Source organism: Dryobates pubescens, chromosome 33, assembly GCF_014839835.1.
Source record: "Dryobates pubescens isolate bDryPub1 chromosome 33, bDryPub1.pri, whole genome shotgun sequence".
NCBI lineage: Eukaryota > Metazoa > Chordata > Aves > Piciformes > Picidae > Dryobates > Dryobates pubescens.
In genome coordinates, this window is record NC_071644.1 from 1,610,367 (window position 1) to 1,636,447 (window position 26,081).

General features: G+C 64.0%; 2 protein-coding genes across 2 annotated transcripts in view; both read left to right on the top strand.

Moving 5' to 3' along the window:
• Window positions 1-597: 597 nt before the first annotated feature.
• Window positions 598-11,483, top strand: DDOST (dolichyl-diphosphooligosaccharide--protein glycosyltransferase non-catalytic subunit). The gene is made up of 11 exons (XM_054175930.1): window positions 598-757; window positions 1,416-1,526; window positions 1,771-1,857; window positions 2,919-3,022; window positions 5,681-5,775; window positions 6,586-6,679; window positions 8,964-9,112; window positions 9,349-9,496; window positions 9,905-10,025; window positions 10,834-10,940; window positions 11,030-11,483. Exons 1-11 carry the CDS (start codon window positions 619-621, stop codon window positions 11,177-11,179), a joined length of 1,305 nt encoding a protein of 434 aa, XP_054031905.1. The 5' UTR covers window positions 598-618; the 3' UTR covers window positions 11,180-11,483.
• Window positions 11,484-12,363: 880 nt separating this feature from the next.
• The window catches only part of DDI2 (DNA damage inducible 1 homolog 2), a 36,398-nt gene continuing 22,680 nt past the window's right edge, over window positions 12,364-26,081 (top strand). Inside the window, exons 1-2 of the mRNA XM_054175834.1 lie at window positions 12,364-12,553; window positions 25,202-25,331. Coding sequence (XP_054031809.1) covers window positions 12,416-12,553; window positions 25,202-25,331 — 268 coding nt within the window. The 5' untranslated portion in view covers window positions 12,364-12,415. The remainder of the gene's footprint in view (window positions 12,554-25,201; window positions 25,332-26,081) is intronic.

A 26,081-nucleotide genomic window follows, 5' to 3' on the forward strand; every position in this document is an offset into this window, starting at 1 on the left:
GCTCCAGACCTGGACCCAGAGCTCCAGGGGAGGTCTCAGCAGAGGGGAGCAGAGGGGCAGAATCCCCTCCCTGGCCCTGCTGGCCACACTTCTCTTGCTGCAGCCCAGGTTACGATTGGCTTCCCTCCGCCGCACCCCTGCACCACCCCTCGCCTTCACCCCGCCGACCACCACCAAGGGCTAAGCGTGGCGGCCGCCCCTCTGAGGTGGCAGACGCCGAATCTCTGCGGGTTTCCACCCAACCCTCGCTCTGGCTCGGGGGCGGAACATCGATGCCGCTGCTCTCTGGTGCCCTGTGCCCCCCAGCAGTCTCGGCCAGCCTGGCACCACCATTCCCAGCTCTCTCGCTGGGAACTCGCCGCCTCCCGCTCAGGGGGAGCATCCTGGCACCGGCAGCTCCACGGCCCGGCGGCCGCCCCGGCCCCGGCCCCGGCCCCGGCGCCATCCCTCCCGCCGGCGGCGCTACGGTGGCCGCGCGGAGGTCGCGATGCGTCCCGCTGATTGGCTGACGGCGAGGAGCTGTCTGTCCGTGATTGGACAGCCTCTGCCAGGAGCTTGGCGCCGATTGGGTGCCCGCGCCCGCCCGCTTCCGGGGGAGCTTGGCGCCGGGTGAGCAAGATGGCGGCGGCCGTGCTCCGTCTGTGGTGGCTGCTGGCCGCGGTGGTGGCCGGGGCGGAGGGGGGACCCCGCACCCTGGTGCTGCTGGAGAACGGCAACCTGCGGGACACGCACTCGCTCTTCTTCCGCAGCCTGGCGGGTAGGGCTCGGGGAGGCTGCTGGGGACGGCTGGCCGGGCGGAGGGAGGAGATGGAGGCTCCCCGGGGGCACAGGGGAGGTGGCTGAAGGACCCCTGGTGGAGGTGAGGGAAGAACTTGGGGTGAGAGCAGTGTTTGGGTTCCCCTGACCGAGCCGAGGGAGGGGGGTTGGAGGGGTGAGGGGCTGTTTGGGATCTGGCCTGGCTGAGGGAGGCATTTTGGGGGTCCTCTGGGAGAGGAGGAGACTGGGGTCCCTAAGCTGGGGGGAGAGCAGGGGGGTGGGAGGTGCTTGTGCTCACCTGGATAGGTTGTGGGAGGTGTTTGTGGTCGTCGGGGAGGCTGAGGAAGAAGACTGGGAATGAGGGGAGTGTCTGGGGTCCCCTGGCTGGGCCGAGGGAGGAGATAGCGATTGCTTCCCCAGCTGTGCCTTTGTCTTGGGCCCCCTGCAGCATTGATGGCTATCAGTGGGGCATCCTTGCAACGAGGAGCCTCTTCAGGGGCTTGTTCCTGCACCCAGGGGTGCTCCCAGAAAGCCCCTCAGAAGCCCCTTCTTTGCAAAATCTGCATGCTGCTCGTGGGGGGAACAAAACTGAAGGCTCTTGGTGCTGCTGCAGGCATTGGTGAAGTGCAGAAGTTGTCCCTTTTGTCTTGTGGCTGCAGACAGAGGCTTCGACCTCACCTTCCGCACCGCGGACGACGCAGGGCTGTCCCTGATCAAGTATGGAGAGTTTCTGTATGACAACCTGATCATCTTCTCACCATCCATAGAAGGTAAATGCAGGAGAGGAAAGCTCCAAGGCCCTTGGAGCGTGCTGGCATGGCCTTGGAAGGAGATTTCCACCTGGTTTGTGAGCTTGGGTTCGATCTTGCAGTGCAGATGTTGCCCTCCGTTTGTGGCACCTGGGAGCAAGCTGCAGCGGCTTCCAGACCACTCAGAGTGATTTGTTGTCCTCCAGTGATGTCATTCTGCCATGGTGTTGTTTCCTGAGAGCTGATCATGAGTTTCTGCTTGCAGATTTTGGTGGAAACATCAACGTGGAGACCATCACTGCTTTCATTGATGGTGGTGGCAGCGTCCTGGTCGCTGCCAGCTCAGACATTGGTGAGTCCAGACCCTTGTCATAGAGTCAGTAAGGCTGGAAAAGACCTCAGAGCTCAGCAAGTCCAATCTATCACCCAACACCTCCTGACTAACTAAACCATGGTATGAAGTACCACATCCAGTCCCCTCTTGAACACCTCCAGGGATGGGGACTCCACCACCTCCCTGGGCAGCACATTCCAATGGCCAATTCCTCTTGCTGGGAAGAACTTTCTTCTCACCTCCAGCCTGAACCTCCCCTGGCACAGCTTGAGACTGTGTCCTCTTGTTCTGGTTGCCTGGGAGAAGAGACCAACCCCCACCTGGCTCCAGCCTCCCTTCAGGGAGTTGCAGAGAGCAAGAAGGTCTCCCCTGAGCCTCCTCTTCTGCAGGCTAAGCCACCCCAGCTCCCTCAGCCTCTGTGCTCCAGACCCCTCCCCAGCTTTGTTGCCCTTCTCTGGACACCTTCCAGCAGCTCAACATCTTTCTTGAACTAAGGAGGAGCCCAGAACTGGACACAGGACTCCAGGTGTGGCCTAAGCAGTGCTGAGCACAGGGCACAAGGACTTCCCTGCTCCTGCTGGCCACACTGTTCCTGCTGCAGGCCAGGCTGCCCTTGGCCTTCTTGGCCTCCTGGGCACACTGCTGGCTCCTGTTCAGCTGCTCTCCACCACTACCCCCAGGTCCCTCTCTGCCTGGCTGCTCTCAGCCACTCTGCCCCCAGCCTGTAGCACTGCCTGGGGTTGTCAGGGCAAGTCAGCACCTTCCAGTCACTTCTTGTACCAGGGAGCTATGCTGCTTCTGCTCTGCAGGTAGTGAGTAGTTTATAGTCCTCCTTCTCTTGAGTGTCTGCAACAAAGCTGGGCAAAAAACACAGCTTCCTGTTGTGAGCCTTGAGGTTTGTGCTGCAGGGTGCCTGTTAGCCTTTGGGGATGTTCTAGCTGGGGGAGGTTGTGTTGCTCCTCAGGGCTGGGCTTGTAGAGTGTCAAAGATGTGACTCTGGGGTGAATTCACTTCTGCTTTGAGTGCTGAGATTGCTGTCACACCCTGAAGGTGACAGGGGACCTGCTGTGTGCTTCCAGGTGACCCTCTGCGGGAGCTGGGCAGTGAGTGTGGCATTGAGTTTGATGAGGAGAGGACAGCAGTCATTGACCACCACAACTATGACATATCTGACCCTGGCCAGGTAAAAGGGGGGTGGTAATGAGAACTCAGCTGTAAAGGCCTGGGGATGAGCCTTCTGTCCTTGGCAAGCACTGGGTGCAATGCTTTGGATGCAGGCCAGTCCCAGAAGGACAGCAGGGTGCCTGTTGGTGCAGTGGTTTTGCTCCCAGTGCCATCCAGTACTTGAAATGAGGTCTGAACTGTTATGGAATCAGGGAGTCACAGAATGGTTCAGGTTGGAAGGGACCTCAGAGATCATCTCCTGCAACCTCCCTGCCATGCCCAGGGACACCTCTCAGCCAGACTCAGCTGCTCCAGGCCTCATCCAGCCTGGCCTTCAACATCCCCAGGGAGGAGGCAGCCACAGCCTCCCTGGGCAGCCTGTGCCAGAGTCTCAGCAACCTCACACTGAAGAACTTCTTCCTTAGCTCCACTCTAACCCTGCTCTGCCTCAGCTCCAAACCCTTCCCCCTTGGCCTGGCTCAGACCCCCTCAGCAAAAGTCTCTCTGCAGCCTTCCTGCAGGATCCCTTCAGGTCCTGGCAGCAGCTCTGAGGTCTCCCTGGAGCCTTCTCCTCTGCAGGCTGCACAGCCCCAGCTCCCTCAGCCTGTGCTCACAGCAGAGCTGCTCCAGCCCTGGGAGCATCTCTGTGGCCTCCTCTGGGCTCCCTCCAGCAGCTCTGAGTCCTTCTGCTGCTGGGGACAGCAGAGCTGGAGGCAGGGTTGGAGGTGAGGTCTGAGCAGAGCAGAGCCCAGGGGCAGAATCCCCTCTGCTGCCCTCTGCCCACCCTGCTCTGGCTGCAGCCAGCACACAGCTGCCTGAGGGCTGCAGGAGGCACTGCTGGCTCCTGGGGAACTCCTCCTTTGCTTTGTCTTTGTGTCCTCAGCCAGCCAGGCTGCCCCAAGTGACTCAGCCAGAAGCTGGGGTCCTGCCAGGTATCACAGTATCACCAAGATGGGAAGAGACCTCAAAGATGATTGAGTGCAGTGCTCATCCCACAGCAGCCTGGCAGGGGTGACTCAGTGCAGTGTTTTGGGGGTTCTCCTGGGCCCCCTGAACTTCCCTTGCCCTTTCATCCCCTCCAGGAGCTGTTTCAGCTTCTCCATGCCACACTCAGGCTGCATCTCTCTGTTTCACCCAGGTCCTACCTGTCTGACACCACAACCACTTTCCCTCCTCTGGGGAATGGCTTCAATCCCACTCCCTCCTGAAGTGACCACCCCAGACCAACCCTTTTGGCCATCACTGACTCTGTGGACTCAGGACCAGTTTGCTCTCTGCAATCATGGAACTATTTGGGTTGGAGAAGCCCTCCAAGGTCACCCAGGCCAACCAGCAACCCAACCCCACCATGGCCACAGGGTTCCTCAGCACCTCCAGGGCTGGGGACTCCACCACCTCCCTGGGCAGCCAGGGGGCTGTGCATTCCCTCTGGATGAGTTTCTGCTGCTCTCCCACACCCCTCTCAAGCCAGGCTGCCTCAGCTTCTCCTGTGAGCCACTGGGCTGCAGCAGGCTGAAACCACTGCCAGAGCCAGGGGCAGGGAGAGCCTCTCAGAGTGCTCAGGGAGGATGCAAATGCAAGCAGCCAGACTGGGCTCACACCCAGGGCTCAGGGGCTGAGAGAAGATTTCCCCTGCCTGCTGCTGGCTGCTTTTGTGGTGAGCCCCTGGTCTACTCCTAGAGTCACAGAGTTGGTTTGGTTGGAAGAGACTTTGACAGCTCATGGAGCCCAGCCCTGCCCCCAGCCCTGCCAGGGCACCACTGAGCCATGGCCCCAGCACCACAGCTACACAGCTTTGAAACCCCTCTAGGGATGGGGACTGCACCACTGCCCTGGGGGGCCTGGGTGAGGAGCTCAGAGATCATCTCCTGCAACCCCCCGGCCATGGGCAGGGACTCCTCTCAGCCAGGCTTGGCTGCTCCAGGCCTCATCCAGCCTGGCCTTCAGCACCCCCAGGCAGGAGGCAGCCACAGCCTCCCTGGGCAGCCTGTGCCAGAGGCTCAGCAGCCTCACCCTGAAGAACTTCTTCCTCAGCTCCACTCTAACCCTGCTCTGCCTCAGCTCCAAACCCTTCCCCCTTGGCCTGGCTCAGACCCCCTCAGCAAAAGTCTCTCTGCAGCCTTCCTGCAGGATCCCTTCAGGTCCTGGCAGCAGCTCTGAGGTCCCCCTGGAGCCTTCTCCTCTGCAGGCTGCACAGCCCCAGCTCCCTCAGCCTGTGCTCCCAGCAGAGCTGCTCCAGCCCTGGATCATCTCTGTGGCCTCCTCTGGCCTCCCTCAGCAGCTCTGTGTCTGTCATATGATAATTTGTGTTTGAGGCTCTTGAAGCAGCAGCTGGATGCACCTCCTGCCCCAGCTTGCCCCCAGTGCCCCTTGTGCTGTTCTTGGCCATCCCTGGGCAGAGCCTGGCTCCAGCCCTGCACATCTTCATCCCCAGCCATGAGGGCAGCCCTCAGGCTGCTCTGCTCCAAGCTCCCAGCCCCAGCTGCCTCAGCCTGGCCTCACAGGGAGCTGTTCCACTGCCTGCAGCAGCTCTGTGCCTCTGGGCTGGACTCTCTCAAGCACTTCCCTGAGGTCCTTCCTGAACGGAGGGGCCCAGAACTTTGATGTGGCCCAAGAAGCTGTTGCTTGTGCTGGGCCCTGAGGAAGCCCATCCCATGCTCTCTCCCCTTGCTCCCAGCACACTCTGATCGTGGCAGATGCTGAGAACCTCCTGAAGGCTCCAACCATCGTGGGGAAGGCAGTGCTGAACCCCATCCTGTTCCGCGGCGTCGGGTAAGCAGCCCGGGCCTGGCCTGGCGGGGAGGGGAGGTGGTTGCTGCTGGGTGAGCACAGCACAGCTGCTGCTGTGAGGTGAGTGTGGGGCTGCCCAGCTGTGGCTGTTAGCACAGAGCCATGGAATTGTTTGGGTTGGGAAAGACCTCTGAGATCAAATCCAGACATTGACCCAACCCCACTGTGGCCCCCAGTGCCGTGGCCACAGGTTTCTGGAACACCTCCAGGGATGGGGACTCCACCACCTCCCTGGGCAGCCTCTGCCAGTGCCTGACCACTCTTGCAGCAAAGAAATTGTTCCTCACATCCAACCTAAACCTCCCCTGGCACAATTTCCTCTCATTCTGTTATCTGATACTAGGGAGGAAAGTCCAACTCCCAGCTCACTGCAGCCTCCTTCCAAGGAGCTGTAGAGAGCAATGAGGTCTCCTCTCAGCCTCCTCCTCTCCACACTAAACACCCCCAGCTCCCCCAGCTGCTCCTTCCCAGCCCTGTTCTCCAGACCCTTCCCCAGCTTCCTTGCCCTTCTCTGGACCTGCTCCAGCCTCTCAATGTTGCCTTTGGAGGGAGGGGCCCAAAACTGAGCTCAGATGATAACATCACCAAAGGAGCTTGGTTGGTGGCTCAGGAAGTGTAAATTGGTGAAGCCTCCCAAAGTGTCCTGAGGAAATGTTTTGTTTCTTGGGGAGTGTGAGCTCTGTGCTTGTCTTGCCACATCCAGAGTGTGAGGAGGTTGGTACAGCTGTGAGCTCCTCTGGCTGTGGGGGTCCCTGGGGTGTTTGTGCTGCTCACAGTGCCTCTCCCCACCAGAATGGTGGCTGATCCTGACAACCCACTGGTGCTGGATATCCTGACTGGCTCTTCCACCTCCTACTCCTTCTTCCCAGACAAGCCTATTACTCAGGTATGCTCCATTCCTTTAGCTCCTCTTTTAGGCCATACTGCTGTGATTAAGGCTTCCAGATTTCAGCAGGCTGGGGAAATCCTCCAGAGCTTCATCTCCTGATTGATTTGAAAGTGTCAGGCTGTCACCTGCTTGCCAACACTGCCTTGGGAACCTTCCTCTTTGCTTTTTTGTTGGGGGAAAATGTGCAGTGTGAGGGAAGCTTTGGCAGATCACAGCACATCTCCTGGTGGAGTTCCAGTCAAAAAGGGCAGGAGCTGTGAATCCCTTTATTGGTTGTTTGGAACCTTTTGGCTTCTCCTCCATTGCAGACTTGCTGCAGTCAGGCTGTTCCACCCTGCAGGTTAACTCTTTGGTCACAGACTCACAGATTGCACTGGGTTGGAAGGGAGCCTCAAAGCTCATCCTGTCCGAGTCAGCAGGGACACCTCCAGCTAGAGCAGGCTGCCCAGGGCCACAGCCAGTCTGACCTTGAATGTCTCCAGGGATGGGACCTCAACCACTCCCTGGGTAACCTGTTCCAGTGTCTCCCCACCCTCACTGTGCAGAACCTTCTCCTGATGTCCAACCTAACTCTGCCCTGCTCCAGTTTCAAACCATTGCCCCTTGCCCTATCCCCTCAGGCCCTTATGAACAGCCCCTCCCCAGCCTGCCTGTGGGTCCCCTTCAGCTGCTGACTGCAGCTGTGACATGCAGGGGGGGAACTGAATTGCAGTGGCTGACTGGCTCCTGACTTCCTGACTGCTGTAACCCCTCCCTGGGCAGTACCTTCATGTGGTGGGGGAATTGCAGTGGGGGAATGGCTCCTGACTATTGTAACCCTTCCCTGGGCAGTACCCTCACATGGTGGGGGAATTGCAATGGGAGTCTGACTCCTGACTGCTGTACCCCCTCCCTGGGCACTACTCTAATGTGGTGGGTGAATGGCAGGGAGTGACTTGCAGGGGGTGACTGGCTCCTGACTGCTGTACCCCCTCCCCGGGCAGTACCCCCACATGGTGGGTGAATGGCAGGGGGTGAAGGGCAGTGGGTGACTGGCTCCTGACTGCTGTAATCTCTCCCTGGGCAGTACCCTCATGTGGTGGGTGAATGGCAGGGGGTGAATAGCTCCTGACTGCTGTCCCCCTCCCCGGGCAGTACCCCCACGTGGTAGGGGATTGGCAGCAGGGGACTGGCATGGGGGGGACTGGTTAGGGGGACTGGTTAGGGGGTTAGTGTCTCCTGACTGCTGTCCCTCTCCCCAGGCAGTACCCCCATGTGCTGGGGGACTGGCAGTGGGGCAGTGGCAGGGGGGCAGTGGCAGGGGGGCAGCATCTCCTGAGTGCTGTCCTGCTCTCTGCACAGTACCTGCACAGAGTGGGGGCAGTGCCAGGGGGGCAGTGGCAGGGGGTCAGTGCCAGGGGGCAGCGCTGGGGGCAGCGTCTCCTGAGCGCTGTCCCCCTCTCCGCGCAGTACCCGCACGCAGCGGGTCAGTGGCAGGGGGTCAGTGGCAGGGGGGCAGTGCCAGGGGGGCAGTGCCAGGGGGCAGCATTGGGGGCAGCGTCTCCTGAGCGCTGTCCCCCTCTCCACGCAGTACCCGCACGCGGCGGGGCAGTGCCAGGGGGGCAGTGCCAGGGGGGCAGTGGCAGGGGGGCAGTGGCAGGGGGTCAGTGGCAGGGGGGCAGTGCCAGGGGGTCAGTGCCAGGGGGCAGCATTGGGGGCAGCGTCTCCTGAGCGCTGTCCCCCTCTCCGCGCAGTACCCGCATGCGGCGGGTCAGTGGCAGGGGGGCAGTGCCAGGGGGCAGCGCTGGGGGCAGTGTCTCCTGAGCGCTGTCTCCCTCTCCGCGCAGTACCCGCACGCGGGGGGGCAGTGCCAGGGGTCAGTGGCAGGGGGGCAGTGGCAGGGGGCAGTGGCAGGGGGTCAGTGCCAGGGGGTCAGTGCCAGGGGGCAGCGCTGGGGGCAGCGTCTCCTGAGCGCTGTCCCCCTCTCCGCGAGGTACCCGCACGCGGTGGGGCAGTGCCAGGGGTCAGTGGCAGGGGGGCAGTGGCAGGGGGCAGTGGCAGGGGGTCAGTGGCAGGGGGTCAGTACCAGGGGGCAGTGCCAGGGGGCAGCGCTGGGGGCAGCGTCTCCTGAGCGCTGTCCCCCTCTCCGCGCAGTACCCGCACGCGGTGGGGCAGTGGCGGGGGGCAGTGGCAGGGGGTCAGTGGCAGGGGGGCAGTGCCAGGGGGGCAGTGGCAGGGGGGCAGTGCCAGGGGGCAGCGCTGGGGGCAGCATCTCCTGAGCGCTGTCCCCCTCTCCGCGCAGTACCCGCACGCGGTGGGCCGGAACACGCTGCTGATCGCGGGGCTGCAGGCTCGCAACAACGCCCGCGTGGTCTTCAGCGGCTCCCTGGACTTCTTCAGCGACGCCTTCTTCAACTCGGCCGTGCAGAAGGCCACCCCCGGCTCCAAGAGGTGCGTTGGCTGCCTGCCAGCCCTGCCTGGGCAGTGCCTGGGCAGCCCTGCGTGGGACCAGGAGAGTCCTGCAAAGCAGGCAGCCGAGGCTCACCCTGCGGGAAGCAGCAGAGAGCTTGAAGTCGGCCGAGGGCGCCGCGGCCCCCTGGGCTCTGGGGCGCAGAGCCGGCTGGGGTTGTGTCGGCCCTGTGGTGTGCTTTGGTTGCCAGCCTGCCTCAGCCTTCCTCTGCCCTCAGGTACTCGCAGACAGGTAACTACGAGCTGGCGGTGGCCCTGTCCCGCTGGGTGTTCAAGGAGGAGGGAGTGCTGCGCGTGGGGGCCGTGTCCCACCACCGCGTGGGGGAGCTCACGCCCCCCAACGCCTACACCGTCACCGACCTCGTGGTAAGCCCCGGCTCGGCAGGGGGCAGCTGCTTTGGGAATGGAGTTTGAGCCAGGGTGGCTCAGGTTGGGAGGGACCTCAGAGATCATCTATGGCAACCCCCCTGCATGGGCAGGGACAGCTCTCAACTGGACTTGGTTGCTCATGACCTCATCCAAGCTGACTTTGAACACCCCTAAGGAGGAGGCAGCCACAGCCTCCCTGGGCGACCTGTGCCAGAGTCTCCCCACCCTCAGACTGCTGAACTTCCTCAGCTTCAGTCTAACCCTGCTCTCCCTCAGCTTCAAACCATTGCCCCTTGGCCTGTCGCTTGACACCTGTATGAAACTGGGGAGAATCTGACCCCAGGAGGGGTTGAGGTTCACTCTTGGGCACCTGCAGTTGACTGCACGTGTGGGGGCTGGTTGCAGGAGTACAGCATCGTCATCGAGAAGCTGTCTGAGGGCAAGTGGGTTCCCTTTGACGGAGACGACATCCAGCTGGAGTTCGTCCGCATCGACCCCTTCGTGCGCACCTTCCTGAAGAGGAACGGTAGGGAGCCTCTCCTTGGGCACCCCATGCTGCCCAGCTCCCCCAGCTGGGACCCCATCCTCCAGGCCATGCTGCCCACCTCCCCCAGCTGGGACCCCATCCTCTAGGCCATGGTGCCCACCTCCCTCAGCTGGGACCCCATCCTCCAGGCCATGCTGCCCAGCTCCCCCAGCTGGGACCCCATCCTCCAGGCCATGCTGCCCAGCTCCCCCAGCTGGGACCCCATCCTTTTTCCTCATGGTGCCCACCTCCCCCAACTGGGACCCCATGTTTTCCTCATGGTATCCACCTCTCCCAAGTGGGACCCCATCCTCCACCCCATGCTGCCTACCTCCCCCAGCTGGGACCCCATCCTTCTTCCCCATGGTGCCCATCTCTCCCAGCTGGGACCCCATCCTTCTTCCCCATGGTGCCCACCTCCCCCAGCTGGGACCCCATTCTCCACCCCATGGTGCCCATCTCTCCCAGCTGGGACCCCATCCTTTTTCCTCATGGTGCCCACCTCCCCCAACTGGGACCCCATCCTTTTTCCTCATGGTGCCCACCTCCCCCAAGTGGGACCCCATCCTTTTTCTTCATGGTGTCCACCTCCCCCAGCTGGGACCCCATTCTCCACCCCATGCTGCCCACCTACCCCAGGTAGGACCCCATCCTTTTCCCTCATGGTGCCCACCTCCCCCAAGTGGGACCCCATCCTTCTTCCCCATGGTGCCCACCTCCCCCAGCTGGGACCCCAGTGCCATTGTCCTGGTGAGACCTCACAGAGGCTCCCAGCACTCATCACCACACCTGGCTGTCTCCCCCTCAGGCGGCAAATACAGCGTCAGGTTCAAGCTGCCCGACGTCTACGGCGTGTTCCAGTTCAAGGTGGACTACAACCGCCTGGGTTACACCCACCTCTACTCCTCCACCCAGGTCAGTGTGGTGGGGATCAGACCCCCCTGCCCCGAGGGGACGGCAGCCTGGGCTGCAGGACCCACGGGGCCGCTCTGTCCCCCTGGCAGGTGTCGGTGCGTCCCCTCCAGCACACGCAGTACGAGCGCTTCATCCCCTCGGCCTACCCCTACTACGCTGGTGCCTTCTCCATGATGGTTGGGCTCTTCATGTTCAGCATTGTCTTCCTGCACATGAAGGAGAAGGAGAAGTCCGACTGAGCTCCCTGGGGGAGGAAGAGCCTTTTCCCTGGTCCCGGGCAGTGCTCGGGCCCCTCGGGTGAGGACTGGCAGGTGCCAGACAGGCAGTGGGGTTTGCCTTTGGGCTTTGTTTTCACACACAGAGGCATTAACAGGAAAGAAAAGGAACTTCTGGGGGGGTAAATGTGTTCCTGAAGCATCTTCAAACCCGGAGCCATGACACCTCTGGTGGCGTTCCTGGAGTTCACCGTGCTTGTCTCTCCCTGCTGTTGGAATGGTTTTGATTGGAGGTCTACTCCCTTCCCAAAATAAAGTCTGGTTCCTCTCCCCATGGGTTGAAATAAGTGGATTCACCGTGGGGGGGTTCTGCCACCTCCCCAGAGGCGTGGGTGGCGCGCGAGGGACGCGTTCCCATGTCGCCCTTAGCAGCTCCAGGTGTTCCGTGGGTGGGCTGTGAGGGAGCAGCTGGAGGGTGCCAAGCTGGAGCACACTGTGGGGCAAAGAGGATTCTGGAGCAGGCAGAGGGGCTTAGGGCACCCCAAGAAACAAACCACAGAGGGGTCTGAGGTGTCCCCCAGAGGCACGCTGAGGAAGATGTGGCACCCTAAAAGCCGTGCTGTGCCCCAGAAAGCAAACAGGTGGGCTCAGGGGTACCCCTAAATACTTTGGGGTGCAGTGGGGCACCCCAAACTGTGCAAGAGAGGTCTGGGGAGGGAAAAAAAGCTGTGAGATACGACCCCAAGCATGCCAGGACAAAGTGGAGGGGCTGAAGGGGACACAGAGGTGGGGGACAGGGCGAGTGGCTTTTGGGTCACGCTGAGGCTGTTTTGGGGTGCACAGGGCTGGTTTTAGGGCAGGGGATGGGGAAATGGCACAGGGGTCTCCTCTGTCCCTCCTGGAGCACTGCGGGGCCAGAGGCGCTGGTGAATACAGAGGGGATGAGGACTTGAGGGGGACTGCATTTGGGGTGCGGGCCCCCCCTAAGGACAGGGCCGCCCCGCATTCCGAACGCGGGCTCAGGCCCCGCCCCCTGATGGTGGGCCCCGCCCCCTGATGGTGGGCCCCGCCCGCGCGTCGCTGCGCGGGGAGAGGAACACCCCCTTTCCTCTCGGCGCCCGCTGATTGGTCCGGCGCCCCTGATTGACGGCCGGCCCCTGACCGGCGGGGCGGGCGCTTTGCGACGGCGGCGCTTGACGGCGGCGGCGGCGGCACTTGGCGGCGGCGGTTGGCGGGGCCGGTGGCGGCGGCGGGGCGGCCATGCTGCTCACCGTGTTCTGTCTGCGCCGCGACAGTAGCGAGCTCACCTTCTCCCTTCAGGTGGACGCGGACTTTGAACTGCAAAACTTCCGCGCTCTCTGCGAGCTGGAGTCCGGTATCCCGGCGGCCGAGAGCCAGGTCAGGCCCTGCCCGCCTACGGACTCCCCATGAAGACCGGGGGAGGGCCCACTCCTTACCCCCCGCCCACCCGGGGTCGGGGTCCTCAGGGCTGGGAACGGCTGCTTCCCTCCTTCAGCCCCCGGGGCCCCCGCCCCGCCGGATCCCGGAGTTCGGGGGCTATTTTGGGTGGGGATGTTCCTTCCCCTGCCGACCTCTCGGTTCTGGGGGGAAACGCGTCCTGTTCCCCTTCGAATTCCTCCTCTTTCCCTCGGCAGAGAGCTCCGGGTCCCCAGTGACTCGAGGTCTTACTGGAGTCCCCTGGGAAAGGGCAGTTTCCTTCCGCGGTGGAGCTGACAGGAAGGGAGGAAAATTGGGGTCTGTTGACTTTTCAGAGCAATTCGGTGTTGAAATGAGCGAGGGTTTGGAGCCAGAGGAGTGGGGGTCAGAGGGCTGGGAGGGTCGCGCCCCGTGGCCCCAGGGACCCCAGGGAAACGAGGCTGAAACGCTGGGGAAAGGGTTTTATCGATCCTATCAAATTCCTGCCCGTGCCTGGGGCAGAGGAGGCAGAATGAGACTTTATTTACCCCTTTTTTCCCCTCACCCAGGTGTGAGGACCAAATGTGGCACAACCACCTCCTTCCCCCAGCAAAAACCCTCTCCAGCCCCGCTTCGGGGCTCCCTCCTCACCAGCGTGCCAGCACACGAGGCAGGCTGTGCTGTGGGGGTGGCTCTCGTCCGTCTGTCCGTCCGTCTGGGCTTTACTCACTGTTTTGGGTTCGGTCCTGCTTTGCTATTGTTTTTTCTCTTGGCGTTTTCCACCCGTTCGTCAGCGTGGCACCGCGGCGCTGGGCAGGGCAATGCCAGCTCCTTTTGCTGGCCACACCTGGCAGAGTTTGTGGAGTTTTGTGGTGATTTTTGGGGCTTTTTTTTTTTCCTTTCCCTTCCCCAGCCTAAATTACCGAAGTATTTTTCCAGTCAAGCAAATATTAGTCAGCGCTGGGAGAACAGCTGAACCAGCAGCCCTTGAGTGCGTTCCCTCACTCAGCCGGTTCCCCACGCTTCACCCCTGGCTTTTTGCTGTCTTTCTGCCTTTGCTGAGCCTTTTATTTTGGGCTGAGAGGTTGGTTTTTGAGGAGGAAACAGTGCCCAGAAAAGGGATGAAAGATCAAGGTGAGGTGGGTTTTCCTTGTGAGGGGAAAACCCTTCACGTTTGGCTGGCAGAAAGAGACGAACCACCTCACTGTAGTGTCAGCGTCGGAAGGGACCTCAAGGGTCATCCAGTTCCAAGCCCTCTGCCATGTGGCTGCCCAGAGCCACATCCAGCCTGGCCTAAAAAACATGCAGGGATGAGATTCCCATCTGGTACCCTCCAGCAACCCTCCCGGTGTGTGGCTGGTAATGGGGACAGCCTCAACGCTTGGGACGCTGTGTGGTGTCTTCCATGCCTCCAGGCGTGTGGAGCACAAACACCTCCTCAGCTTTGTCCCTTTTGTGTCACCTAACCTGCCAGCTCTGGGACTATTTTAGGATCATGAGGGGTCACAGGCTTCCCAGCTTACATTTTCTGGGAGTTCCTTTCCTTTGCAGTTAACTCTGCAGAGTTTTGTGATTACATCAGCAGCAGGTAGCAGGGATCAGCGCTGTGCTGCTTGTAGCCGCCTCTGCTTCCCTTCTACTCAGCCATCTGCCATTTGTGCAGCTTTTTGCTTCATCTTTAAGCCTGGGGAGGGGAGATTGAAACTGGAGATGAGGAAGAAATGCTTCAGATTGAGAGTGGGGAGACACTGGAATAGGTTGCTCGGGGTGGCTGTGGCTGTCACCTCCTTGGAGGTCTTCAAGGCCAGGCTGGATGAGGCCTTGAGCAACCTGGGCTGGTGGGAGGTGTCCCTGCCCATGGCAGGGGGCTTGGAACTGGATGAGTTTTAGGGTCCCTTCCAACCCAACCCATTCTATGAATCTGTGAAGCTCTTTTGATGTTTTCTAGCTCTATGTTTATTGTTTTTTTCTTTGCTGTTTCCTCCCAGTGTTTGTGAAGCATTTTGAGGACCTTCAATCATAGAATGGTTTGGGTTGGAAGGGACCTCCAACAGTCATCCAGTCCAACCCCCTCTATAATCAGCAAGGGCATCCTCAACTAAATCAGGTTGCCCAGAGCCCTGTCAAGCCTCACAATGAACATCTCCAGGGGTGGAGAATGGGCAGAAAGTCCTAAACCTCCAAGTTCTCAGGGAAGCAGTTTGTTGTGGAGAAGAATCCTGCCTCCCTGAACCACCTTCCTTAAACAGACAGTGTCACATTCCCCATGCTTGGTGGTTTGCAGCTAGTTTTCCATACCCAAGATGTGCCCTGCATCAGAGGAGTCAGTGATGGCACAAAAAAAGAGGCTGAATTTCCTGGGAAGGGCTGTGCGGGGCAGAGGGAACCGCAGCTGCGAGCGCGGGGCAGAGGGAACCGCAGCTGCGCGTGCGGGGCAGAGGGAACCGCAGCTGCGCGTGCGGGGCAGAGGGAACCGCAGCTGCGTAGCTGCGCGTGCGGGGCAGAGGGAACCGCAGCTGCGCGCGCGGGGCGGAGGGAACCTCAGCTGCGCGTGCGGGGCAGAGAGAACCGCAGCTGCGTAGCTGCGCGCGCGGGGCGGAGGGAACCGCAGCTGCATGTGCGGGGCAGAGGGAACCGCAGCTGCGCGCGCGGGGCAGAGGGAACCGCAGCTGCGCAGCTGCGCGCGCGGGGCAGAGGGAACCGCAGCTGCGCGCGTGGGGCAGAGGGAACCGCAGCTGCGTAGCTGCACGCGTGGGGCAGAGGGAACCGCAGCTGCGAAGCTGCGAGTGCGGGGCAGAGGGAACCGCAGCTGCGCGCGCGGGGCAGAGGGAACCGCAGCTGCGCGCGCGGGGCAGAGGGAACCGCAGCTGCGCAGCTGCGCGCGCGGGGCAGAGGGAACCGCAGCTGCGCGCGCGGGGCAGAGGGAACCGCAGCTGCAAGCGTGGGGCAGAGGGAACTGCAGCTGCGTGCGCAGGGCAGAGGGAACCGCAGCTGCGTAGCTGCGCGCGCGGGGCAGAGGGAACCGCAGCTGCGTAGCTGCGCGCGCGGGGCAGAGGGAACCGCAGCTGCGTAGCTGCGCGCGTGGGGCAGAGGGAACCGCAGCTGCGTAGCTGCGCGTGCGGGGCAGAGGGAACCGCAGCTGCGAGTGCGGGGCAGAGGGAACCGCAGCTGCGCGCGCGGGGCAGAGGGAACCGCAGCTGCGTAGCTGCGAGTGCGGGGCAGAGGGAGCCGCAGCTGCGCGCGCGGGGCAGAGGGAACCGCAGCTGCACAGCTGCGCGTGCGGGGCAGAGGGAACCGCAGCTGCGTAGCTGCGAGTGCGGGGCAGAGGGAACCGCAGCTGCGTAGCTGCGCGCGCGGGGCAGAGGGAACCGCAGCTGCGCGCGCGGGGCAGAGGGAACCGCAGCTGCGCAGCTGCGCGCGCGGGGCAGAGGGAACCGCAGCTGCGCGCGCGGGGCAGAGGGAACCGCAGCTGCGCAGCTGCGCGCGCGGGGCAGAGGGAACCGCAGCTGCGCAGCTGCGCGCGCGGGGCAGAGGGAACCGCAGCTGCGAGTGCGGGGCAGAGGGAACCGCAGCTGCAAGCGTGGGGCAGAGGGAACCGCAGCTGCGCGCGCGGGGCAGAGGGAACCGCAGCTGCGCGCGCGGGGCAGAGGGAACCGCAGCTGCGCGCGCGGGGCAGAGGGAACCTCAGCTGCGCGTGCGGGGCAGAGGGAACCGCAGCTGCGCAGCTGCGCGCGCGGGGCAGAGGGAACTGCAGCTGCGCGCGCGGGGCAGAGGGAACCACAGCTGCGTGCGCAGGGCAGAGGGAACCGCAGCTGCGTAGCTGCGAGTGCGGGGCAGAGGGAACCGCAGCTGCGTAGCTGCGCGCGCGGGGCAGAGGGAACCGCAGCTGCGCAGCTGCGCGCGTGGGGCAGAGGGAACCGCAGCTGCGTAGCTGCGCGTGCGGGGCAGAGGGAACCGCAGCTGCGAGTGCGGGGCAGAGGGAACCGCAGCTGCGCGCGCGGGGCAGAGGGAACCGCAGCTGCGTAGCTGCGAGTGCGGGGCAGAGGGAGCCGCAGCTGCGCGCGCGGGGCAGAGGGAACCGCAGCTGCACAGCTGCGCGTGCGGGGCAGAGGGAACCGCAGCTGCGTAGCTGCGAGTGCGGGGCAGAGGGAACCGCAGCTGCACAGCTGCGCGCGCGGGGCAGAGGGAACCGCAGCTGCGTAGCTGCGCGCGCGGGGCAGAGGGAACCGCAGCTGCACAGCTGCGCGCGCGGGGCAGAGGGAACCGCAGCTGCACAGCTGCGCGCGCGGGGCAGAGGGAACCGCAGCTGCGTAGCTGCGCGCGCGGGGCAGAGGGAACCGCAGCTGCGTAGCTGCGCGTGCGGGGCAGAGGGAACCGCAGCTGCACAGCTGCGCGCGCGGGGCAGAGGGAACCGCAGCTGCACAGCTGCGCGTGCGGGGCAGAGGGAACCGCAGCTGCACAGCTGCGCGCGCGGGGCAGAGGGAACCGCAGCTGCACAGCTGCGCGCGCGGGGCAGAGGGAACCGCAGCTGCACAGCTGCGCGCGCGGGGCAGAGGGAACCGCAGCTGCACAGCTGCGCGCGCGGGGCAGAGGGAACCGCAGCTGCACAGCTGCGCGCGCGGGGCAGAGGGAACCGCAGCTGCGTAGCTGCGCGCGCGGGGCAGAGGGAACCGCAGCTGCGCAGCTGCGCGCGCGGGGCAGAGGGAACCGCAGCTGCGCGCGCGGGGCAGAGGGAACCGCAGCTGCGCGCGCGGGGCAGAGGGAACCGCAGCTGCGCGTGCGGGGCAGAGGGAACCGCAGCTGCGTAGCTGCGCGTGCGGGGCAGAGGGAACCGCAGCTGCGCGCGCGGGGCGGAGGGAACCTCAGCTGCGCGTGCGGGGCAGAGAGAACCGCAGCTGCGTAGCTGCGCGCGCGGGGCGGAGGGAACCGCAGCTGCATGTGCGGGGCAGAGGGAACCGCAGCTGCGCAGCTGCGCGCGCGGGGCAGAGGGAACCGCAGCTGCGCGCGTGGGGCAGAGGGAACCGCAGCTGCGTAGCTGCACGCGTGGGGCAGAGGGAACCGCAGCTGCGAAGCTGCGAGTGCGGGGCAGAGGGAACCGCAGCTGCGCGCGCGGGGCAGAGGGAACCGCAGCTGCGCGCGCGGGGCAGAGGGAACCGCAGCTGCGCAGCTGCGCGCGCGGGGCAGAGGGAACCGCAGCTGCGCGCGCGGGGCAGAGGGAACCGCAGCTGCAAGCGTGGGGCAGAGGGAACTGCAGCTGCGCGCGCGGGGCAGAGGGAACCACAGCTGCGTGCGCAGGGCAGAGGGAACCGCAGCTGCGTAGCTGCGAGTGCGGGGCAGAGGGAACCGCAGCTGTGTAGCTGCGCGCGCGGGGCAGAGGGAACCGCAGCTGCGTAGCTGCGCGCGTGGGGCAGAGGGAACCGCAGCTGCGTAGCTGCGCGTGCGGGGCAGAGGGAACCGCAGCTGCGAGTGCGGGGCAGAGGGAACCGCAGCTGCGCGCGCGGGGCAGAGGGAACCGCAGCTGCGTAGCTGCGAGTGCGGGGCAGAGGGAGCCGCAGCTGCGCGCGCGGGGCAGAGGGAACCGCAGCTGCACAGCTGCGCGTGCGGGGCAGAGGGAACCGCAGCTGCGTAGCTGCGAGTGCGGGGCAGAGGGAACCGCAGCTGCGTAGCTGCGCGCGTGGGGCAGAGGGAACCGCAGCTGCGTAGCTGCGCGTGCGGGGCAGAGGGAACCGCAGCTGCGAGTGCGGGGCAGAGGGAACCGCAGCTGCGCGCGCGGGGCAGAGGGAACCGCAGCTGCGCGCGCGGGGCAGAGGGAACCGCAGCTGCGCAGCTGCGCGCGCGGGGCAGAGGGAACCGCAGCTGCGCAGCTGCGCGCGCGGGGCAGAGGGAACTGCAGCTGCGAGTGCGGGGCAGAGGGAACCGCAGCTGCAAGCGTGGGGCAGAGGGAACCGCAGCTGCTCGCGCGGGGCAGAGGGAACCGCAGCTGCGCGCGCGGGGCAGAGGGAACCGCAGCTGCGCGCGCGGGGCAGAGGGAACCTCAGCTGCGCGTGCGGGGCAGAGGGAACCGCAGCTGCGCAGCTGCGCGCGCGGGGCAGTGGGAACTGCAGCTGCGCGCGCGGGGCAGAGGGAACCACAGCTGCGTGCGCAGGGCAGAGGGAACCGCAGCTGCGTAGCTGCGAGTGCGGGGCAGAGGGAACCGCAGCTGCGTAGCTGCGCGCGCGGGGCAGAGGGAACCGCAGCTGCGTAGCTGCGCGCGTGGGGCAGAGGGAACCGCAGCTGCGTAGCTGCGCGTGCGGGGCAGAGGGAACCGCAGCTGCGAGTGCGGGGCAGAGGGAACCGCAGCTGCGCGCGCGGGGCAGAGGGAACCGCAGCTGCGTAGCTGCGAGTGCGGGGCAGAGGGAGCCGCAGCTGCGCGCGCGGGGCAGAGGGAACCGCAGCTGCACAGCTGCGCGCGCGGGGCAGAGGGAACCGCAGCTGCGTAGCTGCGCGCGCGGGGCAGAGGGAACCGCAGCTGCGCGCGCGGGGCAGAGGGAACCGCAGCTGCGCGCGCGGGGCAGAGGGAACCGCAGCTGCGAAGCTGCGAGTGCGGGGCAGAGGGAACCGCAGCTGCGCGCGCGGGGCAGAGGGAACCGCAGCTGCGCGCGCGGGGCAGAGGGAACCGCAGCTGCGCAGCTGCGCGCGCGGGGCAGAGGGAACCGCAGCTGCGCAGCTGCGCGCGCGGGGCAGAGGGAACTGCAGCTGCGAGTGCGGGGCAGAGGGAACCGCAGCTGCAAGCGTGGGGCAGAGGGAACCGCAGCTGCGCGCGCGGGGCAGAGGGAACCGCAGCTGCGCGCGCGGGGCAGAGGGAACCGCAGCTGCGCGCGCGGGGCAGAGGGAACCTCAGCTGCGCGTGCGGGGCAGAGGGAACCGCAGCTGCGCAGCTGCGCGCGCGGGGCAGAGGGAACTGCAGCTGCGCGCGCGGGGCAGAGGGAACCACAGCTGCGTGCGCAGGGCAGAGGGAACCGCAGCTGCGTAGCTGCGAGTGCGGGGCAGAGGGAACCGCAGCTGCGTAGCTGCGCGCGCGGGGCAGAGGGAACCGCAGCTGCGTAGCTGCGCGCGTGGGGCAGAGGGAACCGCAGCTGCGTAGCTGCGCGTGCGGGGCAGAGGGAACCGCAGCTGCGAGTGCGGGGCAGAGGGAACCGCAGCTGCGCGCGCGGGGCAGAGGGAACCGCAGCTGCGTAGCTGCGCGCGCGGGGCAGAGGGAACCGCAGCTGCGCGCGCGGGGCAGAGGGAACCGCAGCTGCGTAGCTGCGAGTGCGGGGCAGAGGGAGCCGCAGCTGCGCGCGCGGGGCAGAGGGAACCGCAGCTGCACAGCTGCGCGTGCGGGGCAGAGGGAACCGCAGCTGCGTAGCTGCGAGTGCGGGGCAGAGGGAACCGCAGCTGCACAGCTGCGCGCGCGGGGCAGAGGGCACCGCAGCTGCGTAGCTGCGCGCGCGGGGCAGAGGGAACCGCAGCTGCACAGCTGCGCGTGCGGGGCAGAGGGAACCGCAGCTGCACAGCTGCGCGCGCGGGGCAGAGGGAACCGCAGCTGCGAAGCTGCGCGCGCGGGGCAGAGGGAACCGCAGCTGCACAGCTGCGCGCGCGGGGCAGAGGGAACCGCAGCTGCACAGCTGTGCGCGCGGGGCAGAGGGAACCGCAGCTGCACAGCTGCGCGCGCGGGGCAGAGGGAACCGCAGCTGCACAGCTGCGCGCGCGGGGCAGAGGGAACCGCAGCTGCCCAGCTGCGCGCGCGGGGCAGAGGGAACCGCAGCTGCGTAGCTGCGCGCGTGGGGCAGAGGGAACCGCAGCTGCGTAGCTGCGCGCGCGGGGCAGAGGGAACCGCAGCTGCACAGCTGTGCGCGCGGGGCAGAGGGAACCGCAGCTGCACAGCTGCGCGCGCGGGGCAGAGGGAACCGCAGCTGCGTAGCTGCGCGCGCGGGGCAGAGGGAACCGCAGCTGCACAGCTGCGCGCGCGGGGCAGAGGGAACCGCAGCTGCACAGCTGTGCGCGCGGGGCAGAGGGAACCGCAGCTGCACAGCTGCGCGCGCGGGGCAGAGGGAACCGCAGCTGCACAGCTGTGCGCGCGGGGCAGAGGGAACCGCAGCTGCACAGCTGCGCGCGCGGGGCAGAGGGAACCGCAGCTGCGTAGCTGCGCGCGTGGGGCAGAGGGAACCGCAGCTGCGTAGCTGCGCGCGCGGGGCAGAGGGAACCGCAGCTGCACAGCTGTGCGCGCGGGGCAGAGGGAACCGCAGCTGCACAGCTGCGCGCGCGGGGCAGAGGGAACCGCAGCTGCGTAGCTGCGCGCGCGGGGCAGAGGGAACCGCAGCTGCGTAGCTGCGCGCGCGGGGCAGAGGGAACCGCAGCTGCGCAGCTGCGCGCGCGGGGCAGAGGGAACCGCAGCTGCGCGCGTGGGGCAGAGGGAACCGCAGCTGCGTAGCTGCGCGTGCGGGGCAGAGGGAACCGCAGCTGCGAGTGCGGGGCAGAGGGAACCGCAGCTGCGCGCGCGGGGGGCAGAGGGAACCGCAGCTGCGCGCGCGGGGCAGAGGGAACCGCAGCTGCGCGCGTGGGGCAGAGGGAACCGCAGCTGCGTAGCTGCGCGTGCGGGGCAGAGGGAACCGCAGCTGCGAGTGCGGGGCAGAGGGAACCGCAGCTGCGCGCGCGGGGGGCAGAGGGAACCGCAGCTGCGCGCGCGGGGCAGAGGGAACCGCAGCTGCGCGCGTGGGGCAGAGGGAACCGCAGCTGCGTAGCTGCGCGTGCGGGACAGAGGGAACCGCAGCTGCGAGTGCGGGGCAGAGGGAACCGCAGCTGCGCGCGCGGGGGGCAGAGGGAACCGCAGCTGCGCGCGCGGGGCAGAGGGAACCGCAGCTGCGCAGCTGCGCGCGCGGGGCAGAGGGAACCGCAGCTGCGCAGCTGCGCGTGCGGGGCAGAGGGAACCGCAGCTGCGAGTGCGGGGCAGAGGGAACCGCAGGTGCGCGCGCGGGGCAGAGGGAACCGCAGCTGCGCAGCTGCGCGTGCGGGGCAGAGGGAACCGCAGTTGCTTGTGCAGGAGGCTGCATCCCAGGCGGCTTCTCTGCTGTCCGGTGAAACTCACCCCAGGTGCTGCAGTTTGGGGTGGAGGCAGTGCAAGGGACTCCAGGTTTCTGAGGGGTGGCTGCAGTCACGGGGTGGGGAGGGTGGTGTGAGATAAGAGGGGCTGGCAGGCTGTGGCGATAAGAGGAGCTGGGTGAGGAGGGCGGAAATCGTTGGGCTCGCTGCGGTTTCCTCCCCGCGTCGTGTCTGTGGCTGTTCTGGAGAGGGGCTGGGGAGGCCCTGGGCAGAGCCACGTTCTGGCAGCGCTGTTATTTCCTTTGTTTCTCTTTCTTTGTGTGTCATGTGTCTCCTGTCCTTGTCCATGCACAGGAAGGCTTCACAGGCTCTGGGTTCTTGGACTGCTCTGTGGTATTTGAGGCTCCTTGCTCTCTGAGGTGGTTGTGCCGTATGACACTGTGCACAATCCAGCTGCTGTGTGCTGTCAGCACCGGTATCAGCATAACCCCAGCATGATGGAGGTTGGAAGAGACCTCTGGAGATCATCCAGTCCAAACCCCCTGCTCCAGCAGGGCACCCACAGCAGCTTGCCCAGGAGTACGGTGGCCAGGAGGAACTGGAATCTCTCCACAGCCTCTCTGGGCAGCCTGCTCCAGGGCTCAGCACCCTCACACCAAACAACTTTCTCCTTCTGTTCAGATGGAACCTCCTGGGTTCCAGCTGGTGCCCATTGTCTCTTGTCCTGTCCCTGGGCACCACTGAGCAGAGTCTGGCCCCAGCCTCATGCCCCCCACAGCTCCTTTAGCTCTTGCTGAGCATTGCTCAGATCCCCTTTGGGGCTGCTCTTCTGCAGGCTCTCAGCCCCAGGTCACCTCCAGGAGAGTCTTTGCTCAGTACCTGGCCAGCCAACAAGAACATGCTCCAAAGCAGAGCAGCAGGAGGCAGCAGGATGCCCCCAGCTGCCTGCCCAGCAGAGCTGCCTGCCCAGCAGAGCTGCCTGGCACAGCAGCACGCAGCCGGATGCTGGGGCCGCAGAGCCGGTGCCTGGCACTTAATTCATTGTCTGAGTGTTAAGGCCCAAGGCTCATAAATCCAATCCCAGCAAGATGACAGAGGTAAAGCCTCCCTTAAAGTGATTAAGTTGTCTGTTGCAGAGTGGCTGTGCAGGGCCACTGCCAGTTGAGAGGTGTCCGTGCAGCTCGGGCTTAGCAGCAGCGTGATTCCGCTGCGGGCAGCGGTGCTCCCGAGCCAGGCCCTGCCTGGTAACGTGAGAGGATGCACAGGGACTCTTCCCATCACAAGCTAACCTTAATTACTCCACTGATGCCTTGCAAAGCCTCAGAGCAGAGCCTGCCTGCCTTAATATAGCTTGTGTTTGCTTTGGAAGGGACCCAGGCTGGTGCAATACTGCCGAGGCTGGGAAGGGCGTTGTTAAGGAGGAGGTAGGACGCTGCTGCTTGCTTCCAGTCGTCTGAGTTGCCCTGGTTCTGAAGGCTCTGGCTGCTGCTGGGTGTGGATCTTGCTGGGTTTGATTTCTCTGACTTTGCTGGTGCTGCTCTTAAAATGTGTTAGTGAGAGGCTGTGGAGTATTTCTGAGCTGCTGGAGCAAGGCAGTGGAAGTCTGTAGGGTCTTCCCCACCTTAACTGGCCTCAGGTTGCACCAGGGGAGGCTTAGGTTGGACATGAGAAGAAACTTCTTCACTGAAAGGGTTTTCAGAGACTGGAAGAGGTTGCCTTGGGAGGTGGTTGAATCTTCATCCCTGAAGGGGTTTAAAAGCTGTGGTGTTGAGGGATGTGCTTTAGCACCAGACTTGGTAGAGTTAGAGGTGTGTTGGCCTTGATGATCTTCTAGGTCTGCTCCAACTGAAGTGATTCTGTGGTTCAGGTGTGCAGTACTTGGGCTGGGGTTTGGATCTCCTTCCCAGGCCTGCCACCTGTGATAGCATCAGGCAGAGCTGTAGCCCATCCACACAAGGGCTGCAAGAGCTTCTCCCACGCAGCTCTGCCAGTCCCAACCTGCAGCAAACCTGTTGTGGCTGAACCAGCCCTTTGCAGCCCCAGAGAGGCTCAGGTCCTGCTCAGCCAGGTGGTAGGTGTGAAATTGGATCGTAGGGCTGAGGCGCTTGGTTTGGGCTCCTGCCAGGGGCAGGAGGCTGAGGAACTGATCTGCCCTGTCTCATTGTGCCCTGATGAAGGCACAGGGACCTTGGTGTTCAGCAGGCACCATTCCTGGGAGCTGTTGCTCCTGTAATACTCATCCTCATCTCATTTTTCCTGTGAGTTAGGACACCTGGAGGTCTTAGAGGTCTGATGGTGATGGACCTGAGCCCATGGTCATTAGCAGTCTTCATCTCAGGGTGGTTTTGTGTTTGGTCTCTGGTTAGGTTATCATCATGGAGGATGATCTGGCCTTGTGTTTTATAGTCAACAGAAGGGAAGTTCCCAGCATGGGCTGCTGGCAGCCTCAGGAGTGGTGTCTCTGGGTGCTTGGCCTTCCAGTCTGGGCAGAGTTACCTCACTGAAGTGCAGCAGGAGTCACTGAGGCCCCTGTCAAGCTGATTATTCTGGAGCACCATGCTGTGGGAGAAGGCAGAGGTGCTGGCCTGGATCATTCTGTACAGTGAGGCTGGGGAGACTCTGGCACAGGCTGCTCAGGGAGGCTGTGGATGGCTCCTGCCTGGAGGTGTTCAAGGCCAGGCTGGATGAGACCTCGAGCAACCAAGTCCAGTTGAGAAGCATCCCTGCCTGTGGCAAGGAGGTTGCAGGAGATGATCTCTGAGGTCCCTTCCAAGCTGAGCCATTCTAGGATTCTGTGACTCTTCCAGTGATATTGTATGGCAGGGATTTGCCAGGAATGGCTGCAGAAGGGAGGAGAGAGGAGCAGGGCTCTGTCCAGGCACTGTGAGAGGAGCCTGCCACATGCACACAAGGTTGTGTAACTTGGTTTGCTCAGAGGCTGCCCAGGGAGGCTGTGGCTGCCCCCTCCCTGGAGGTGTTCAAGGCCATGTTGGGTGAGTCCTTGAGCAAGCTGGGGTGGTGGGAGGTGTCCCTGCCCATGGCAGGGGGTTGGAACTGGATGATCTTGAAGGTCCCTTCCAACCCAGCCCATCCCATGGCTCTATCAGTCTGTGGAGCTGCCCTGGTCAGCGCTGCCCACGTGTGTGCAGTCAGCCCATGGTCAGTGGGTGCTGCCTGCAGGCAGATGATGCTGGAGAAGGTATCCATGACTTGTGCAATCACAGAGGCTGGGTCTGGGCAGTGTGTGGCAAAGAGCAGTGTGTGGCAAAGAGCAGTGTGTGGCAAAGGCTGCTTCCCCTTAATCACCCTGACCTCTAATCCAGAGAGACCAACCCTCCTCTGAGACGCCGGGTGACGAGAAACCAGTGCTGGGCGTCAGCGAGAGCAGCTCTGTGTCACTGCCCAAGCACTGCTGAGCTGAGGCCTGCCTGTGCCTGAGGCAGAGGTGCCTGTGGGCCGTTGCACAGCTTCTCCTCTGACACTTGAGATGGATGCAGAGCATTTCCTGGAGCATCTCCCAGAGGATGTCCCCTGCTGGAGGTGTCCTCACCGCGCTCTCTCCGCCCGCAGATCGTCTATGCCGAGCGGCCCCTGACCGACAACAACAGATCCCTGGCCTCCTATGGCTTGAAGGATGGGGATGTGGTGATCCTGAGACAGAAGGAGGCTGTGGAGCCACGGCCTGCCATCCGATTCCCAGGTGAGAGAGGCTCTGTGCTGCCTTCTGCTCTGCCTGGGCAGAGGTCTCTGTGTGGATCAGGCACCAGCTGCCCTGCCGCGGCCTTCGCTGCCGCAGAGGGCTTGGGAAGGGAGGGAGGCTGGGGAGGAGGTGGAGGCCTGGCAGAATTGGCTGCATGCTGAAGGTGGGGGTGGTTATCCTAAGGAAATAAATAGTGGTTTAATCTGGGTTTGGGGGGAAAGCAGAGACAGTGAGGGAGGCAATGGGTGGAGAGCAGGGCTGCTCTGGGTGGGTTTTCACTCTGCTTCCCCTCCTGCTCGTTGAACAAGTGATGAGGGAGGGGATTCTGCACCTCTGCTCTGCTATTCTGAGACCCCACCTGAAGCACTGAGTCTACTTCTGGTGCTCCCAGCATAGGAGGGACATGGAACTGTTGGGACAAGTCCAAAGGAGGGCCACAAAGATGTTCAGAGGGCTGGAGAGCCTCCCCTATGAGGGCAGGCAGAGAGAGCTGGGGCTGTGCAGCCTGGAGAAGACTTCAGGGAGACCTCAGAGCAGCCTTTCAGTATCTGAAGGGGCTCCAGGAGAGCTGGGGAGAGACTTTTGACAAGGGCTGGGAGTGCCAGGATGAAGACAATGGCTTTGAGTTGAGAGGGGAGGTTGAGACTGGAGATGAGGAAGAAATTCTTTCCAGTGAGGCTGGGGAGACTCTGGCACAGGCTGCCCAGGGAGGCTGTGGCTGTTCTCTCCCTGGAGGTGTTGAAGGCCAGG